Here is a 20,467-nt window from a genome sequence, read left to right as displayed (position 1 = left end):
TCCCTCAGTTGAGATGAAAGATCATTCACTCGCTGAGTGAGTTCATTTATTTGAGGAGATGAGGAAAAGGAAGCCTTGCTCTTTTGCTTAGACTTGGACTTATTCCTTTGTCTAAGCTTAGGAGGGGGCATTTGAGGAACAGGGCCAAGTATGGATTCACCATGATGATTTTGAGGAGGTTGATGTCCTCTAATCATGGTCCATGCTTGCTTCCCAGCAGGATGAAAAGAGGAGGAACCCTGCTGAGGCAGATTCTCACGAATAGGAGTTGTGGATCTGACTTGACGTTTTGGAGTGGTCGACCTCAATTGCCTATGAGGTAGATACTCCTTGTTGGAAAAAGAGGATTGATACTGCTGAGAGGGCACATGTCCTCTTTGAGGAGTAATAGACCTTGTTTGCTGATGAGGCAAATATCCTCGCTGAGGAGTTATAGGTTTATTTTGAGAAGGTTGTCTTCCTCTTTTTGGAGTAACATGCCTTGGATTTGATTTTGGAGGTAAGGAATCAGATACAGCATCAGCATGTACACCTTTTGTGGGAGGTACTTGCTGTTGTCTTTCATCAGCGAACCTGACCCTTCTGTATACTTGTTCTGAAATAGAATTTGTATGAGAAGGTTCAAGTTGAGAAGATTTAGCACCAGAAAGTTGCTGACAGACATGATGAACCTGCTGAGGGATACCATAGTCATAGGGAGCAGCAATGGTGCTTCGTTTAAAAGGCTCAGCACCTTTTGAAGATAGAGGCTGAGGAGCAATGGGTACATACCCATCACTGGAGATATCTCCATTGAAGGTTCTTGGTGGAGAATTTTGAACTCTCCCTTCATGTGGCATCATGCCAACAATAGGAAGATGGGAGAACATGTTGAAATTACTGGTAGAAGGACTAGTACTTTTAGCATTTAAAGAGGAGGAAACACTGGAAGATGCTGAAGCTTTGATGTCCATCTCAGCATGATAGTCATTTTGTCCCTTGACAAAATACCATTTTTTCATTTCATCCAGTGAGATGGAAGGTGAACAAGGTGGAGGAATGGATACTTCAGGCTTTACATCATCTTTAAAGGAGTCAGCAATGGAGGCAGCAGCATCAAAATTGCCACCAATTACCGCTTGTACTTGAGCAGGGACTTGTTCACTCAAGCATTGATGATGAAATTTAGAAGCCTTAGACCAGGAGGTCACAATCTTTTTTAAATTAGAAACTTCAGCTTTGAGAGATTCATTCTCAAGTTGAAGTTTTTGAGTCATCAACTCATGAGATTGAAGTTCAACATGAACATTTTTCAATTTCATAAGTTTTTCAGATTTTTCACTCAACTTTACTCCAGCAGAGTTAAGTTTAGATTGAAGTTCAGCACGTAGACTTTCTACGAACTGAAGATCACAAGACAGTGACTCAATAATTTTGGTCTTGTCTTGATTAGACGAAGAGAGAAGAGAGTGTACCTTTTTAACAGTGACGTTTACCCACTGACTAGAGGAGACTTGATCCTTGGTCAGAGCATCACTGTCAGCAAGTGCCATAAGGCACATGGCATCAACATAATCGTCATCATCAGAATCATCTGAGTCAGCCCAATCATGTTCTTCAGCAATCAGTCCTTTTGCTGGAACTTTATCCTCTGTTTCAGCAACCTTTGCCTTCAGCTGATAATATTTGTTCCTATATTCATCAGCAGATTTGGAAGGATTAGTTTTGGAGGCATCAGGATTGGGTAAGGAGACTCTACACTCCTTCTGATAGTGGCCTTTTCTGCCACACCTCCAGCACTCTTCCTGTGATTTGTCAACAGGAGGTTTGAGGGAAGTAATCGTTTTTCGATTATTCCATCTTTTTGAGTATTTTCTTCCAGCAACCAGGGCAAAGCCCATGAAGTCATTAAACATTTCTTGTTTTTCTTCATCATCCAGCTCATTTATGAGAGTCTGAATTGATGCTGGAAGATTAGAGGTACTGGCACCATCATAGAGATCGATGGGCTCAGTGGAAACAAGAGCAATAGGGTCAGAAATTGGATGAGGAGAGATGCTGACTGAAGAAGAAGAGGAAGAGCCAGCATGTCTTTTGGCATCAGCAGACGCTCGAATATTTTAAGCCAATCCTCTTTCTTCGAATTGAAGAGTGCCAAAAAGTTCTTCAAGATCAAAGTCTTGGATTTTCTTCGTTGTACGAAGAGTTTGTCTTAAGTTTTGCCACTTAAGAGGAAGAGAATCAATGAATTTGTGACATACCTCAAAGTTATCATGGGTAATGCCAACATTTGTCATATCATTGAGCAACCCTTTAAAGCGAGTGTAGGTGCTCTCAAGACTTTCATCGGGAAGGGAGAAGAAATTTTCATAAGCTCTTTTCAAATCAATTTTCTTGATTTTAATGAGGTCAGCAGAACCTTCATAGGTGCTGACGAGTCTATCCCATACTTCCTTTGAAGAGGGATACTTGATGACCAATTTCATGATTTCAGTAGGGAGGGTAACTATAATCATGTTTTTAAGTCTAGCATCAAGATTTACCAGCTTTCTTTCTTCATCTGTCCATTGGACCTCTGGTTTAACCAGGTCAGTGACTATTTCAGGAGCTTCAGGTGTAGCTCCTGGAGTCCTTTGGACATACATCGGTACGTATGGACCCTCAGTTAATATAGTCATTAAATAGGGTTCCACACCAGCGATGTGTAGAAGCATTCTCTCCTTCCAAGACCCAAAATCTTTGGGCTCGAACTTAGGAGGTGTCGACACGTAGCCAAAGTCACGTGTGTTCACAAGGCTGGGAACAGAAGACATGGTTCTTGTTAAAAAGAAATTAAGAGGAATTAAAGAACAGAAATCTTAAATATAAACAAAAGAAGGCAAACAGATCTTGTTCCAATTATTTAGGAATGGATGGCTTTGATACCACTTGACGGTCCATGAATGCACAACTTATGTTTTAATTAAGTATACAAGAAAGAAAGTAAGTAAGTAACAAGAACAATGTAAAGTTCATTTGCAATACATCAATGCAAGGATAATCATATGTATCATTTATTAAACGATGAATACATGGTTGATCTTACACTTGACTTACAAGAATACAAAAGAACATAGATAATTGCTAAGTCTAAATAGACAAGAAAAACTTAGACAATTTCAAGTGACACACACTTTTAAGATGGCCAGACGCACATCAAACAATGTGGATGTGTTGCTTTATATAGGGGAAGACTTGGGGCAACACAGCCTGCTTTGATTGTGACTTGATGGTGGTTGTCGACTTTCAATTGGCTCATGGTACTTGAATCATGTGCCTATTTTCTTCTATACCAAATCGGGTAAGACAGAGAGAGAGAACCCTTGCTTAGGTCCCAACATGTACATTACCATTCAGGGTAAATTACAGTTGGTTAACCACCACGTGACCTTTTTGTCTTCATGTAGTTTGAATATTTCCCGCCATGACAAACTTAGATCAGCATGCATCCCGCTGAACAAGTCTCTTCATCTGCTGATGACTTGCTAGAGAATTGCTGACGACATGTGTCAGATTGTCAAGTCTCCTTCAGCGAATCCCAAACTTAACACATGGATCTACGATAAACAGTAAAACACATTCCAACATATTCTAACAGACACAGTAAAACAATAAACATCTACATGATCACATTGATCCAAATAGGTGTTTTGATGGTTAGTTCGACTTAAATAGGTTTTTAAGTCGGTTTCTGATCTGGGCCGACCAGCGGCGCTGGTTCTGGGCTTCATAGTGCCAGCGGCGTTGGTCTTCAGGGAGCAGCTGTTTGATCTCGTACTTCTTCGTTCGGCTCTCGAATCACTTCCTTGTATCTTGTAACTCCATAGGCTTCCTTCTTGAGTTACTTGATGTCATTTACCCTCTCTCACATTTTTCATGAACCTGCATAAACATACGATTCCATTAAGTACCAATAGTTCCAGAATAATAACTCGTTTAGACATAGAAATGAAGCCTTTCGATATGGGTTTTTATCACAAAATAGACGCTCATCAGATTCTTTGAGACACACCCCATCATCTCATCGTAAACCGAAAATCACTTTGTTAATAAACTAGTTTTCGGGGATATATTATTTCTTTGTTTTCTTTGTAGTTCGATTATATTTAAGATTTGTTGGTTTTGTTCCAACAATTGGTATCGGAGCCTCGTGAGTTGGTGTCTTGAAGCTAGATCGACTCAAAGGTATACAATTCATACAATTAGTTCGTCGATTTCTGCGCAGCTGTGAAAAAATCACTATTGCGGGTTCGTTAACTGTTGGATCGTTGTGAATTTTTAATTAGAGGTTGAATACACATAGATCTAGATTCTGAGCGGAGGGATAATTGATCGGAACCTCCAAGCTGGAGATACAATCTGTCGAAGTTGTTATCCAGAATCTGTGAATTTCGGTTTGAAGCAGATTTTTCTCGAGGGTTTGAAGGCTTATGTTTGTAGTTGTTTTTTACAAGATTCTTGGGTTTATCAAGGTTGGTATTTCAATGGTTTAGTATGACAAGGTTCAAGCTTTAAACGGATTTGATGGGTTAAACTTCAAGAATACAAGTTTAAGAACTTTGGTATATAATCGTTCTTGAAGGTTTTTTGGTTTTAGTTGATTATAAAGTTATTGGTTTCTTGAATGTGTTCTTAGGGAGATGTTAACTTGATCCCCATGGTACACAAGAAGGTCATTGGTGTGCTTGTATAATCGCCTTTAGGGTTTTCTAAAGGTATACGATTTACAAGGATACTAGAAAGGCATCAATGTTTGGTGTGCACGTGAATGATACAAGAGTTCAAGGTGTACGTGGTAACAACATGTTCAGCTTTAGGTGGAGTTGCCCGAGGTTGGTCATGAGTGGAAGAATGATCAAGATGGTAAGGTGTGGCATAAAGAATCTCAAGGTCGTCAAGATCAACTTGCTTTGAAGAGACGAGGAAAGCGAGTGGTGACGTTTACACGGTGGAGAAAAACAAGTATTGGTGTAGCGGCTTGTAACGTGTTGAAAGTAGAAGATGAGATCATGGAAAATACTTCTAGAGATAAACACGTGGATACAAAGAATACATAGAACTCGATTGGTAGTGGATGGAGAAACAATGGACAAACTTGGAGAAAGGCATCTACGGGAAGCAATCAAAGGATGTTGAACATGTAGACAGGATTGGTGTGACTGGAAGGTTCTTTCCAGGGTCCAAGGGCTCGCGTTAGTCAAAGATGCGGGGGATTGAAATCTTCTATAAATGTGTGTGGTGGGGGGGGGGGGTATTTGAAACACACCCCATCATCTCATTGTAAACGGAAAATCACTTGGTTAATAAACAAAGCTAGTTTTCGAAAATATTTTTCTTCTTTTTTTTATTTGTAGTTCAATTAGCTTTAAGGTTTGTCGGTTTTATTCCAACAGAAGTTACCACCCAAATACAAGTAAATACCATTACTAAAAGACTGCTTACTAGTTACTAGTTACCCATTGACATATAAAACAAGATAATAAACATTAATACATGAGCCATTAACAACCGTAATATATTACACAAAACTAACTGGTAGAGCTTAGCAAATTAGCATTGGAGTTGTAACAGCAGTAGCCTTTTTATAAGTTACATCTCAATTGCTTTACATACTCATCCCAAATGTCGTTGGGGGCAATAATAACACATTTATTAGGATCCCAAACGAATATATGTACTTAAACCATGTCGTAAATAATGTTAAAGTGAGTCTTCAACGTCTTTAATCTAAACTTTATATGAGGTTTTGCCTTCAACGCCGAATTCAGAAGACTTGTATCTAACAAATTTTGAACTGCATGCTTAAAAGTATCTTGGTTTAAACCTGTTAGAGCACCATACTTACTCGTTGCATGTAATTCCATCAATGCATCAAATATTTTCATCTTCATACGGCGTCCATGTTCTTTTCTTTCTTACCGGAACTTTGATGGTAGTTAAATTCGTCTGCGTACACAATATACTACATGGGCAATAACTCTATGAGCATGATGATTTTTTCACATTAATCACTTTACATGACGATATATTATTCCATGAAATTAACATCAACAACTTAAAATAATAATTTGTTGGGTAAACAACCACTTTAATAAAAATATCAAAAAATGAAGCGACTACAGTGGCAACATTGTATTCACACAATGTATTTTATAAGGAAAAAGTAAATAACAAATGGTGTAGTCTATATTTCACTAAACATATATCACTAAACACACAGTCTGTATTTTTATGTAGTAGTTTGTAATATCATTATAAAAAAATGCAAAAATGAATCATTTCCATTTCTCCGTCTCCAATTTCCTTTACCAAACATGCTCACTTTGTTTTTGGATATGGTTGTTGGGTGGAGGTTAGTTGTTGAAGGTGTCGATCTCTTCCTCTCATGTTTCCCCTTTCCCTCTCAACAAAACAACGAAAGGAGTAGAGATTATTCAATCAACATTAATTATAGATCCATGTTAGGCCTCTCTTATTAAATGGATTTTTCCTTATCCCTTCTTCACTACCACATCAAATTCTTTTATCTCTTCTACACACTCTAAAACTACTATTCATAATAAGGCATTTTCTTTGCCCCTTCTGCACCTCGATCTCTAGTTATATAATTCTATTTTATTTTAACTCAATATTAATCAAACTATTGTTTTTATAAAAACAAAATATTAAATTATTAACAAAATAATTTTAAAAAAAAAAAAGTTAAAGTCATATTGTTATAAAAAAGAATCTAATATGGTAATCTTGACCCTTGTTACAAAATTAAAGGTTAAGATTCAAAAATGATTTTTTAATCTTTACCCTTAATTTTAATTCAATGGTTAAAATCTTTATTACTTATGAATTTCATTTCAACTTTAGAGGATCTCAATTTTTAAGTTAGAACATAAAAACTAGAAGAGTTACGGCCTCTTTTTCAAAAAAAGTATAGACCTTTTCCAGGAGGGTACACAAATATATACCTTGTAATTTAAGGTATGCACCCTATGTATTAAAAAACATATAAATGAAAAAAATATTGAAAAATATATACTTCAAATATTCTTGAAAGGATATGCATGTGCATCAGTGCATACATACCCCAAGTTGGCTGTACGTCCTCCACTGCTTGCTTGCAATAATGTCCCCGTCGACGGGCTTCACGAAGGGCCTCGTCGACCCTTACTAGTTACTACGACCGGCCTTAGAAGTTGTTGGCTAGTGGTAAAGGTTATTCACTTGATCAGCTGAGTTATTCAAGTTCATTAATTAATAGTAGATATTTAAAATAAAAGTGAAGACGAAAAGGACGAAAAAGTCGCATCACAGTCACCTGAACTCGACCACACAAATCAGCCTTTAGAAATTAACGGAACGTACATGATGCTGGGTCACGAACAATACATTTGAAGTTTAAACCCCACATTGCATAATGATGTGGGTGTGGGGGCTTACAGAGGCGTGGGTGTGTTTTGTGTGGGGACTAAAAGGTTAGTTGGGAAAGACCAAGAATGGTGTTAAGAAATTATAATTTGGTAGACAAACATTATAGGAAAAAAAAATTAAATAAGTGGAAATCTCAATATCACAGCGAAAATCATATATAATTTATGCTCACCGACTCATCATTGCCACACATAAATCATAACATATGTTTCTCTATTTGTATTTGACAAAGTTTAAATCTATCACTTATAATCATTATGTATCAGTTGATTTATGATCGGTAAACAACAATTAAATCAAATCAAGTTTCATATAGATAGCTCATGAGTCCTAAATTAAATACACCCATTGACAACCTATAAATATTAGTAAAACATGAAATATTTTATTTTTGTATCATTCCAATTACATATAACAAATTGCCAATATAAAAATTTGTATCTTGCCATGATATTTTCTTGAATACGATTTGCTCGTTTAAGTGTTCATTTTCATTTGTTTGCGTCTATTTGTTTTAGTTTTCTGTTTAATTTATTTGATTTGGCTAAAAGTCTGTTACCATTAGTTTTGAATCAAAACCGTTTGATGATGCCCTAATATCAATCTAAGTATGCTATCTCACCCCAATCTAGCTTTTGAGGCGCTTAGACTATCCGCATCAGTTTAGGATATCTATCTAACAAACATCCTAATCATTGTGTTACGTCAGATTTTCATTTATCCTTCCTACAAACACCTTTTACCCACAATAATAATATAATCATCCTTCTTACAAACAACCAAATAACTTCCCAACTAATTTTTGCCAAACCAATTCATCATCCATCCAATTTTTGTCATCTACCTCCATCCTTCTCTACAAACACCAAAGGATGGATACCCTCCACCTCATCACTCACAACAATACACTCCCTACAAACATCCTCCATGTCATCACAAATCACCTATGGATACCCTTGTGTGTGGATGGTCTTAGACCAACGGTAAAGATGATTTGGTAAAGAAAGGAAGGTAAATCCTGACAAAATAATAGTAATAATAAAATTTGTCTTTTTAATTATAGGAAGAAGCTAGGAAACCTAACCAGTAACCAATCATTAAAAACTGGTTTGAACCGCAGTTCTAAAAAAATATTTAAAAAAAAGAAAAAAAGAAAAACAGGTTTGAATCGATCTGACGACCGAGTTCTGGAGGGATGCCCGGGTTTTAGGCCTGATTTTCAGCTCTCAATAGCACCCCAAAACTACCATGTTTGAGTTGGCAAATCACGTGCCCAACAAAAAGAACACGAAAATATGATATTAGTAATAAAGATGGACAAAGTCTCCGTAGCTTTCGTTTCACAACTAGAGATTAGGCTGCAGTCCATTAAAATCAGGTTTTAACCGAGGATCACTTTCCTAAACTTATACATACATCACATTGACGGATCCATAGTGTAATAACTAATTAATGAGCACCCCACCCTCAATCTTGTTTTATTAGTTTGAGTTTTCCTTATATTATGTACAATTTGAATATAATCCGTCCACTAGACCCTCAAAACTTTGATGAACAGGCCCCCTCTTTATAAACGTTTACTTCATACATACGAGAAAATGAGCAGCACATTTTACATGGAAGCCGACAAAAGACTAATAGTGCAATATTGCATCCGTTATTAACAAAGAGTTTGGCCTTTTATTTTTGAAGATGGAAGAATGGAACTTAAGAAACAAAATGTGAAAGCCCAAAGTGCAAAGGCAGGATATGGCGCAAGTATAAAGAGGAATGAATGATCGAGTTTGAATGTAACGACAACGGCAACGGGTGATGGTGGGGGCAACGGTGTGAGTAATGTAAAAATGGTTGGTGTGGAAAGAAATGATACAGTTATTCAAAGGTTGAGGTATATATATATGATAAATAACTTCATTAAAGATATTATTTTTTTTTTTACCTTTAAAGATAGAAAACAATAAAAATACTTTTGGATTTGGTTAAAAAAAATTTTAAAAACAATATATCTTATAACAAATGTTTTAAAAATAAAATATTTTAGAACAAATGTACAGTAAGAAATAACACAAAATACATTCTCTCTCACACTCCTCTCTTATTTTATGTATTCATATCTGTTTTTCCAGAATTTGTCACATTTCCTTGGTATAAAAGGAACTATATATTATCAATTCAATCTATATGATAGAGCCACACCTGACTTGCAATATGGTATATTTTGGTTTCTGATCGAGATCAGAAGTTTATATAGTCATTGATTAAAAACGTGGATTTGATTGATCTGAACTGAGATTCAAGATCTTAATCATGTTCTGTACGTTCAGAATTCATCAAAAGTAAATATGACATCAAATTACTTGAAGTCGGTCAAAACATACATTTATGCATACATGTGTGCGTCCCTTGATACCGCTACTAGCTACAGCCATAACACAAGCACATCTAAAGACTTGATTGCACTTACACACGCACGCACCCACTTTCTTACAGAAAACCAATAACCAACATAACATGAACAAACATGATGTAAGAAGCCATTTAACTTCCTCTCTTTCAGGTTCCTACATTCAATTTAGTTAGACTTCTTATTCGCATGTGATTGATCTTGATGATGCACATCAAATTGCCTATCTTCTCGCATCTTTGTTAGGTTCTCGTTTGTATCCCTGAAGTATTGATCGAACGCTTTTGGGAGGAACTTCGGAATCAAAAAGACAAATAGATTGATTGAATAATATGCAAGATTTGCCGCAGCTAGACCTCTTCCAAACCAAAACCACGCAACATCCTGTTCCAACAAATTAAGACCATATCGATGAAATCAACTAACCCATCGCTAAAAAATTAATAATGACACAACATATGTCTCCAAGACAAATTTAATTTACCTCGATTGCAGCGTTTGGAGAAAGCGTCTTGTTAAACCATGCATCGTGAACCCAATCTAGGATAACAAAGATCCTTCTAACAGTATACAGCATTGGTACTAAAGCTCTCACAGGAGGGGAGAACAAAGACAACCCACTTATGACGTTTTCCGTTAGTATCTGACATGAAAGTAAGAACAAGTGTGGTGTTGCCGACTGAAGTGAATGCTCTTCCCCCCTTGCAAACCCCCCCAAGACGTAAGCCAATGGTAAAAACAATCCAACCGTTGTCCCCAATATCACATATGCCCGGAAAAGTCGGTTTCCATGGAATATTTCATTTAAAGTAACTGAAGTGGCACGACAGGGAAATGCTAGACGTGATAGAGCAAAGAGATAGACAGTGGTGAAGACGGGGAATGCAAGGTCAAAAAGCGGGACCAGACCACTTGCCGAGAAAACCATAATGAAGGCCACCAATTGGAGTTCTATAACACGTAGAGATCCCATTGCACCACCCATCACCGAGTTCACACGTTGACGTTTCTGGCCGACAGTAGTTGTGGTTGTTTCATCAGGCTCTGGAAGAGGACCCACTGCAAGGGATGCTCCTGACATCTCGTATATCACTTAAATAATGCCTTGTCGGTACTAGTTACTATAAACTGTCGATATATATAATCTCTTATATGATCAGCTAGTCTCTATAAAATATGTTAACCTGTGAAAAGAATAGACGATCCACATCATCAGTCTCATGCTGTTAACTGAACTGTGAGAAGGAAGAATTAATGACCAAACTTTTGCAACTCCTAAGCAAATTTGAGGTTGATAAGAAAATAAACAAAATCTGGTGGCACCTCATATAATGATATACTCATATGGTATGTTTCTAAACATATACAGAAAACCATAGCTACCATCAACCGATTAAAATGCTGAAATAGCACATGAATTTTCCCCCTCTGTTCTTAATTGCATTCAAACCCACTCCCGAAGCAGCAGCATTATTACATAAACAGCTTTAAAATAACAAAACTATCGCATGATTATTTTTCTCTCTTTAATTGCTATCTCATTTGTTAGTGAGTTAATTGCAATTAAGTTAACGTATCTCCAAATATCAACAGGGTTAGGAAAAGAAGATCGATCCACTCATACTTACAAGCGGTCCACCATGAGACTAGTTACCACAACCAATTTTCACAGCTACTAGCTAGGACCAATTAATAAAACATCTTAATTGCTAGGAATCAAGAATAACGATGTTAGTTGATTACAACTTATCGACGGGTTCTTCTTAACCTTAAGGCCAATGGCTTTATTAGGCTGCAAGATCTTGACGGCCCCTAACTTATATAGATCACTCTTAACTACTACGACATATTTAGTTACAATATATAATTGTTGATATATTTTTAATTATTATACGGATACATAAGGTATTATAAAATAACGTCAGGGTTCAAGAACGGGTACTTGCACTTTCAATACATGTAACACCAAATGAGCTAAATCTCACAGCTTTTAGAATCAAAATAATTGGGTGAAGGAAATCTTTATAAAAACTAGTAACAAAACTAAAAAAAAAAAACGACACTAGATAAAATAAACATATATACAGCAACAACGAATCATCAACCTATTTATAAAACGTACAACGAATTACTCAAGAAGTTAGCTAGCTATCATCATACCATATATAGATTCATAAAAGTTGAGAACTAACAGAACGATGTTAATTACTTACTTGTTAGATCCATCGATCTCCACAAATTATAAAGCAGAATGTTAACATTAATTATTAGCTGCCGATTCGAAACAAAAATTAAATTAAGGAGGTGAGCTGAGGTAGCTAGCAAGGTGTGTAGTGAACACGTGTTGCTTTTGTAACATATCTCTGTCCACCTGGTTTATAGTGCTTCGACACACGTGTCATCTATCCAAACAAAATTTATGTCTGTAAAGGCTTATCGATATCCATATAGATCTACATCTATATCTTGAGCGCTCTACAAAGTTTTAAATATATACCAATTTAACCTATTTTTTCTATGTTTTAAAAAAACCACTAACAATATGGTGACATAGAATCGAAATCGCAACCCACAATCGCAAATGTGCAACACAGGACACAATAAAAAATCTTAACACAAAATCGAGAATCGAAATCACTACGCACAATGGACTAATCAAAAAACAAAAACATAACCAAAAATTACAGCAAAAGAAAATCTAAACTAACTTCATAAATTAAATCTTATATCGTAAAAGTGAAACTAGTCACATAGACCATCGTTCAATTTCGATCACAAAATGATCAATTACGTTGCATTGATGAGTTTCATTAATCTACTCTTAATGTAATGCAGTATAGTGGTCAAGGCTTATTCCTAACTTACCAATTTCAATATTATATATATGAATAAGTTAATAAAAAAAACTGATTAATGTATTTGACTCATCCTATCAAAATTATTTTAAACAAAAAAAAGTTTTGGCTTAGTTTTCAAACACTTTGTAAGATTTAATGCTAAAAATCATTATTATTTCATTCACTTAATAATTTTTGATGAATTATATACTCGTAACATTTTAGCCCATTCCAAAACAAAATGTTAATGTGAAGGGCAATGTAGACCATGACAAATTACTAATCCACGTTGATGTACAAACAAAGAAATTAACATGCGCAACATACCCAAAATCATATACTCCACTAATTAATCCGCCATTAAGCAGGATGCTTCTCAGCACATACTCGCAAACATGACAGTAAAACTTGACCCAAAATAACACAACCACCAAAACTTTCTGAGCCCAGATCAGTGTTATTTAAATTTAATGCAGAAAAGGAAAGTTTCAATAAGAATGGGAGCATAAATTTGAACGTGCTAATGGATGCTGGTCATTTCTACTTCATATACTAGCCATGAACTTGGGGGTATGTTCTCACCAGTTCCTTTGAACCCCAAACTGCATCATCACCAACAATCAAATGTAAGAAAGCAAGTTTTTGATATGAAAAAACATTTTTGCATCACTTGCGTACCTCATTGACGGTGGAATAGTAAGTCTTCTTTTATCACCAACTCGCATACCTGAAAATTGTGCATACACCAGGTCATATAATCTACGCAAATCAATTAATCATATCCACTAGAGTTATTGGTAGGTTGATTAACAGGTCATACAGTTTCAGGTCATAGTTAGGACAGGTTAAGTCAAAACACTTTTGTCATTTCTTAAAGAAAATTGACGCGCCATATATCACTACAGGAGCTATATTATCGCAATAAAAATCCAACTTTTTAAATATAGACTTAAAAAGTCATGCATTAAACATACACCGGGAAACTTTGATGACACAGGTTTAGTTCAACTCATTTGACCTGTTTCCTTTTTGGTCGACACTTTTTTACTTTACCAATTTTGACACTAAGCATTTGCAATAAAGAAAAATAGGAAAGCAGCTATATGTCCAGAAGATTCTTTAATATCAGGGATATATGATAAACTATAGTCAAATCGAACATTGCAGATATCATAATACAAAAAAAACGCATTAAACTGGAACTAAAATGAGTGGCACATTTACCATCTAGACCAACGTTCAGCCCCTCTATAACTTCTTTGTCACCTGAGAAATGAATGTAAAATACATAAACACTTGAAAACCCAGAAGCAATCATATACATCATGATACGGAAGTGGCAAAACAGACAGGTTAAGAGTGTTGAGATATGGGTCGAAGAAGGTATCATTCAGATTCTGGTCAAAACAGGTCTGGCAAATTTGTTCTTTGATGGTCAATGTTTTAATACATATAATAGGATTACACAAAGATATTATTAAACATTTAAACTAGATCTTACTTGCTTGACAAATGGGTTTTAAATGTTACAAACATTTGAATAACACTTCAGCCAAATTTGAACCCATTAAAATCCAATTCACTTTCAGGTAAGTTTTTAAGCATTGCCCATTGATTCATTAGAAGTACAACTCAACCTAGTCCAACCAAGTTTCAGAAAATGAAAAGAAGTTTAAAATGAACAGACCAGGTCGTTATATTACCTAGTCGAAATTTATAGGGAGACTTTCCATTCGAATCAACGACCATCTCATTCTCTTTTAACTTGACGACGTAGTTTACCTTGACCTGGAGAAAATAAAGATTACGCCACAACGGGAGTGCTTTTAAATATAAATATAACTTATAATTCGTGAAAACTTGCCTTTCTTCCCACAGCAGCCACTTTTCCTTCAGATTTGCCACCTGTCAGAAGGTATTCAATAACAAGTCCATTAGACAGTTCCTTTTTGTTACATGATTCAGGTGCCGCTGTAGATGATTTAGTTTCTTTTTCAGCATCAATATTTTGCTCAACCTCATTTGTTTTACTCGATTTTCTCCTTTTCTTTTTAACCTTTTTCTCCTCTGGCCCATTTTCATTTACTAACTGATTGGAATTGGCACAAGAACTCCTGTGAGGGTAAGATAAAAGAAATGTTATTGACTAGCCAAAAACACATCAAATCTTAAGAACCACCTACAATTAGAGTTTAATTGCAACAATCATCCGATCCTTGGGAGAATTGGCATAGATATATATATGACAGGAGAAATAACCATACAAAAACTCGTGTACAGGAAAACAAATAAAGGTCAGATGACACAATGATAGGAAAATCCTGAGAATCACCACGTTGCTGATATAACTCGTGGAGTTGTATATCTATATCCTTTGTAGACTAAAGGACAGAAGACCAATGACTTCAAAAAGGATGTTGCAGGTGAAAGTTTCTTAGATAAAAAAAAAAATTCTGAATTTTCATAGTTTAAATGATTACCTATGTACTAAATGTAATAATAAAAAGATGATTTTACAGATTGAATCTCTAGATAGAAATATCAGTGCTATGAAGTTTCATTAACGAAATAGAAGCAAGTTTACAAAAAAAAATCAACACTCCGGGTCTTGTTAAAAGGCATTAATCCAAATTCAAATTCAGGGTTTTTATCAACTCAATGGTATTTTACGTTGATATGGGTGTCAGCTACACTTACAGATTAGGAAACAGAACCTCCAATAGATAGACTGGTACAAGATTACGACATTATCATTATTTCAAAAGGTTAATTCAGAAATTGATTTTTGTCTCTTATGAATTATAATTCCCCTATTTCATTGGCAAATACTAGTGCACACATGTTTTGTGTTTAATAATGTCATTTTTTAAACAAACTAATGCTCCTAACATTTATGAAACTAAATAATGCTCACATATATGATAATACAGGTAATATATTCTGTGCAATCCCGCATATATGATCAGCATCCAAAAGATAGTACATCATAAGAATTAATAAGGTGAGAATTGATCATACTCATGGGTTGCCTGCTGATCATCCTCCTGTTTGTTTTCTGCGAGCAGAATGTCGTCAGTAGCATCTGTACTTACTTCACTACGTCCTTTTCTTTTCTTCTTTGGTTTCAAATTCTTGTCAGGTACAACTTCAGCAGAATCCAACACCTCAAGTGGGTGATCAACAATCTTGCTTTAATGAAATATTGTAGAAACAATGATCAGCCAAAAGAGAAATGTCCAATCACTGGAATATGTTTTGACTTTTGAGGACATAATGTTTGCATGGATTTCAACTACACTTAAAACTAAACTTATACTTACGTATCGTTAGGCTTCTGATCATCCTTATCAGCCAACACATCAGTAGCCTTTTCCTCTTTAGAAGAATCTTGTCTTTTCTTTTTTGCTTTTGATTTCTTTTCCGGAATTGCTTCAGCCGCATTCGAATGACCCCCGTTCCTGTCACAAAACAGCAACAGCATTATTTACCAAAAAAAAAAAACAAATGCAACCATATGGATAGAAACGTAAACACACGACCTCTAACTAGCCAGAAAAAGCATTTATCTACTCACCCTTCTTCTTTGACATCCATCAAATCCACATCAACAGTATCTTTTGAACCAAGAACAGGGGAACTGACAGTTTCCAACTTGTGCTTATCATCTTCACCTTTTGTCACGTTTTCTACATCTTCTGTTGTATGTTTGTTAGTTCTTTCACCTGGTGCAGGTGATTTATCATTCTTACAAATTGAAGAAATTGGAAGATCATCATCTTCATCGGTGTCCTGGACAATCAGTTCATCATCAGACTCAATTAACTGACACCTCTTTTTGAGTCTTTTATGACCACCATTCAAATTTTGTTTCTTATTTGGTACATCTTCCACGTCATCATCTGCCCGGCATTATTAATAAATATCATCTCAAGTACAAGGAACTTTATAATCAAATTTCACAAAACATAAGACTATGAATATACCACTTGATACGGGAGAAGGTGTAAGAGATTCAGGGTCATCATCATTGATAAAGCTATCCTCGTATTCGTCCTCATCACTACCATAATTTGATTCTTGTGTATCAGAATTTGCAATATCCTCCCCATATGATTCTCTATGCCATTACAGTTAAGGAAAAAGGAACATTATCAAATCTTATTAAAGGATGCCATGACAAACCAGAAATTTTTAATTTCATTTCAAACAACTGTTTAATTAGTATTCATAACAATAAGTCATTACAATGAATAATGATGAAACAAACCAATAATGTTCAACATAAAAGGATACGATTCATCTTGCATATTTGATTGACGATTGTGACCAACATAGTACCCAGTTAGGTAAACGGCACGTGGACCAATGACAGAAAATACTATATCTTCAGCCTCATCAAATTCCAAATCTAACTGCAATGACTCATTCTTATGAGGCAGTAGTGCACACAAAAGAACAGGACGCTTGTCTCCAACATTGCATTGCACCGAACTCCTTAGTGTTGCAGTTCCAATGGCCAAAGTTGCCTACAACGTAAATAAAACAAGTAGTTTAAAATGCTAAATGAGTCGATTTAGGATAGGTTTTACATCTAAAAGTTTCAAATGAATATTACCCCCAATTCCAAATATTTAGCTAAGAAGGAAACAGATCACACATAGCCTATGTAGTCAATAGCAGCACTATAACGGTTATCAGGATTCAGGCAAAATAGAAGTCCAAATAGCGGTCCCACCATTACCGATATCCCACAGATAGTGGTCCAAGTAGCCGTGCTATAGCGGTTTGTGTTTGTTTTCTTTGCCCAAAACTTAAAAAAGCATCATAATAAACACTAAACTTTGCAAGTATGAACACTAATATTTCAGATATTGACACTTAAATCTTGCCTTTTGATATTTCTATTTCCACATGTATGCATATAAATATCGGTCCTAGCGAATATTTGATTCTAGACGGCTATAACTACATAGCGAGTAGCCCAAAAGAGCAATTATATGGATACAAGTACAGCTCATGGATCAAAATATTGGATTCTTATATGGGGGAAGGGAATATGAGTCTGTTAGGCACCTAAGTTGTCACATACCTTTTTTTAAACCATTAAAATCATGGGGGCAAACATTTATTCAAAATATTAAAATATAGGTATGTGAGTGGTTTGGTGTATACAGCCTCATATTCACTTTTCTCTTCTTATATATTGTTATTAATAAATAACAATAATAATACAGTTTTAATAATATTATTCACGAAACTAAACTGCTATATATACCTGAGAAATACGCAGGCGTCCTCCACCTTGCATAAACTTATGAGTGTAAGGATTTCCGGGTTTCACTTCAATTCCTATATATAATAATAAAACAATTTCATTCATTATAATCAAACCCTCAAAAAAAAAAATCATTATAAGAAATAAAATCAATAAATAGTAATATGAATAGTATAGAAACTGACCCCAGAAAACCATGATGATTGGCAATTGAATTGCTTTGCTTGCCAGGGGTTCTGTAAATTGTAAAACCCTTTTTGGGGTTTTTATATACGTGTGTTATTTTGAAGAGCGAAAATGGCATAAATTTCAAATTTTCAATTTTTTTTTTTCCTTTTGGACGGGCTGACGTGGATGGTTAGGGCCCACACAGAGCTGAAGCGCGAAACCCGAAAACCTACGACTAATTTGAGCCAAATCGATACTGAATGCTAGTTACTCCTTTTAAAATAGTTATTTTTAGAAAAATATTTTTGATTTCTATCAATTATTTTAGATATCTGTGTGTGTGTGTTTATTTTAGTATACAGAATGCTTATGTTTAAAAATCTCTCTCTATTTTCATTCTTGTTAGTATCTTGTTCGTATCTTGGCTTTTCTAATCTAATTTTTTATTTTCTTTTCTTCTTTTGTTATTAATAATTGTAACATAACATTTGATTTATTTACCACACTGTACATGTTTCATAGTACATTGTACAAGTATGCAATGCAAAACAATGTTTTATCAAAATATTGTAGTACGAATATCACTTTTCATTTCTTATCTTTCAATACTTGATTAAATATATCTCACGTGGTATTACCATTCAATAGACCTATCCACGTCCATGTTTCCGTGTCTCATTGAGATTATGTTAATACAACATATTACTTAGTTATTGTATCCACTTAAGTTATGTGAAGACTCGAATGCAAAAGGTAAGCACTTAAGCCACTTATTGTCAATTTTAAACAGCTCTAACTTTAAATCTACCAAATATCGTCCACGGCTATGAAAACAACATAACGGTATTAGATATAAGAATATTGATCATAATTAAAAATTTAGTCAATATCATTAAAACAAAATTTTGAATGAGATTTGGTAAGAAACGGTTTTGTTAACAAATTCATTTGACAATTAACATATTTGGAAACCCCAATATCAACGAAAGCCGAAAGGGAAATTATACTGTGTGAAATGTTTTGCCAATCTTCTTATGTTATTAGAATTTTAAAATAATATTACGATGAAGATCCTATAATGAATGAATATATCTTCATTCCTTATATAATCTAGCATTTTAAAATTTGAAAGAATGAGATCATTGACTTTAAAATTACACACACACATCGTGTTTCATAGACAATTTTCTTGGTTCTTTCCATATTGGTTAATACTTATACTTATAGTACTTGTGTATAACATAAAAATGCTTTTTGGACAAAAAGTGACAATCAACTATTCAAATTGTTATTACACCTAATGTTTTATTTATTTTTCATATTTTATGTAAGGATATGTAATATTTTCTTTCTTTATGTTCTCTTGGATATTGTGTATGTTTGTAAAGGGATTTTAAAGGTTCTTTAGGGATATGAAATTGGGCTTTAAAGAAAAACCCTTATAGTAAAACAAGCTTTGTTTGGTTAGCTTGGGCTTTTGTTTTTAAAAAAAAAAAAAAAAAAAAAAGCAGCCCCAACTAGCTTAAAAATAAAAACCCTTGCTAGAAGCGTTTAAAAAAAAACCTCATCCCCTAATGATTGAAATTACCAAATAATCCCAACAAGAGTCACGTTCCAGGTTAGGTTCTTCCATAACTTGTTTATTTATGCATGATCCATTACAAACTTCTCTATACATTCTCCCTGAAGTTATTTTAATGTCTAATTTTGATCTTCAACTGGTAAGTAAATACCTTTCTCTTATAATTTGAATTGATTTTTATAAGTGTTTGAACCTTGTATCTGCATTATAGATTGATACATTCACTGTTTTTGTTAAGAATTTATGTGTTACGTATCTCTTACTTATAAATTAATACAGTAATAACTATGGAGCAATTGGACATTAATTAGGAAAAACGAATAGAAATAAGGTTGTTTTCCAAGGTCACATAACTATGTTTGAAGTCTTGCTATGCCATTAATTAATAGTAAAATTGGTTGCCTACCTTCCCCATTTTAATTGACAGTATGATGTGTTTTCTATTAGGCTTGGTGTATACTCCTTAAAACATTTTCCATAAATCTCTATATACTTCCCTGGTGTAGTTCTAGTCTATGTCTTGTTGTGATGAGTAATAGCCTACTGCTCTACAATAGTCGCAAGAAACAACATAAATTTGTAACATTTACATGGTTTACCAAGCTTTTTAACTCTATGCTGACAACTAGAACTATGGTGTCTTCGGTTGTGTAATTCATGCTATTAACACACCTTCAATGAGCTTTCCACACCCACCCGAAGGTAATTACATCTAACTATTTCATTTTACCATGTTTATTTGGAAGTTACAGCCGCAT

General features: G+C 34.8%; 2 protein-coding genes across 2 annotated transcripts; both read right to left on the bottom strand.

Moving 5' to 3' along the window:
* Positions 1 to 10,015: 10,015 nt before the first annotated feature.
* Positions 10,016 to 10,969, bottom strand: LOC122595284. The gene is made up of 2 exons (XM_043767623.1): positions 10,332 to 10,969; positions 10,016 to 10,231 (listed from the first exon to the last, which is right to left on the bottom strand). The coding sequence occupies exons 1-2, from the start codon at positions 10,926 to 10,928 to the stop codon at positions 10,016 to 10,018; spliced, it is 813 nt and encodes a 270-aa protein (XP_043623558.1). The 5' UTR covers positions 10,929 to 10,969.
* Positions 10,970 to 12,959: 1,990 nt separating this feature from the next.
* On the bottom strand, positions 12,960 to 18,157 carry LOC122595283 (peptidyl-prolyl cis-trans isomerase FKBP43-like). The gene is made up of 12 exons (XM_043767622.1): positions 18,145 to 18,157; positions 17,960 to 18,033; positions 16,978 to 17,210; positions 16,668 to 16,801; positions 16,259 to 16,583; positions 16,005 to 16,142; positions 15,703 to 15,873; positions 14,549 to 14,798; positions 14,388 to 14,472; positions 13,909 to 13,950; positions 13,363 to 13,411; positions 12,960 to 13,286 (listed from the first exon to the last, which is right to left on the bottom strand). The coding sequence occupies exons 1-12, from the start codon at positions 18,155 to 18,157 to the stop codon at positions 13,205 to 13,207; spliced, it is 1,596 nt and encodes a 531-aa protein (XP_043623557.1). The 3' UTR covers positions 12,960 to 13,204.
* Between the last annotated feature and the right edge of the window lie 2,310 nt (positions 18,158 to 20,467).

This window comes from Erigeron canadensis, chromosome 4 (genome assembly GCF_010389155.1).
Source record: "Erigeron canadensis isolate Cc75 chromosome 4, C_canadensis_v1, whole genome shotgun sequence".
Lineage (NCBI taxonomy): Eukaryota > Viridiplantae > Streptophyta > Magnoliopsida > Asterales > Asteraceae > Erigeron > Erigeron canadensis.
The sequence above is the reverse complement of the archived record's forward strand: the minus strand, read 5'-3'. Positions and strand labels throughout refer to the sequence as shown.

Bases quoted from the DNA above. Each gene is read 5' to 3' on its own strand.
- LOC122595284 (XM_043767623.1), bottom strand. From the start codon at position 10,928: ATGTCAGGAGCATCCCTTGCAGTGGGTCCTCTTCCAGAGCCTGATGAA. The intron at 10,232-10,331 runs GTAAATTAAATT...TTGTTGGAACAG, and splicing joins CTCCAAACGCTGCAATCGAG to GATGTTGCGTGGTTTTGGTT.
- LOC122595283 (XM_043767622.1), bottom strand. The intron at 14,473-14,548 runs GCAAGTTTTCAC...TATTTTCTCCAG, and splicing joins TGGCTGCTGTGGGAAGAAAG to GTCAAGGTAAACTACGTCGT. The intron at 13,951-14,387 runs GTAATATAACGA...TTCATTTCTCAG, and splicing joins TCCCTATAAATTTCGACTAG to GTGACAAAGAAGTTATAGAG.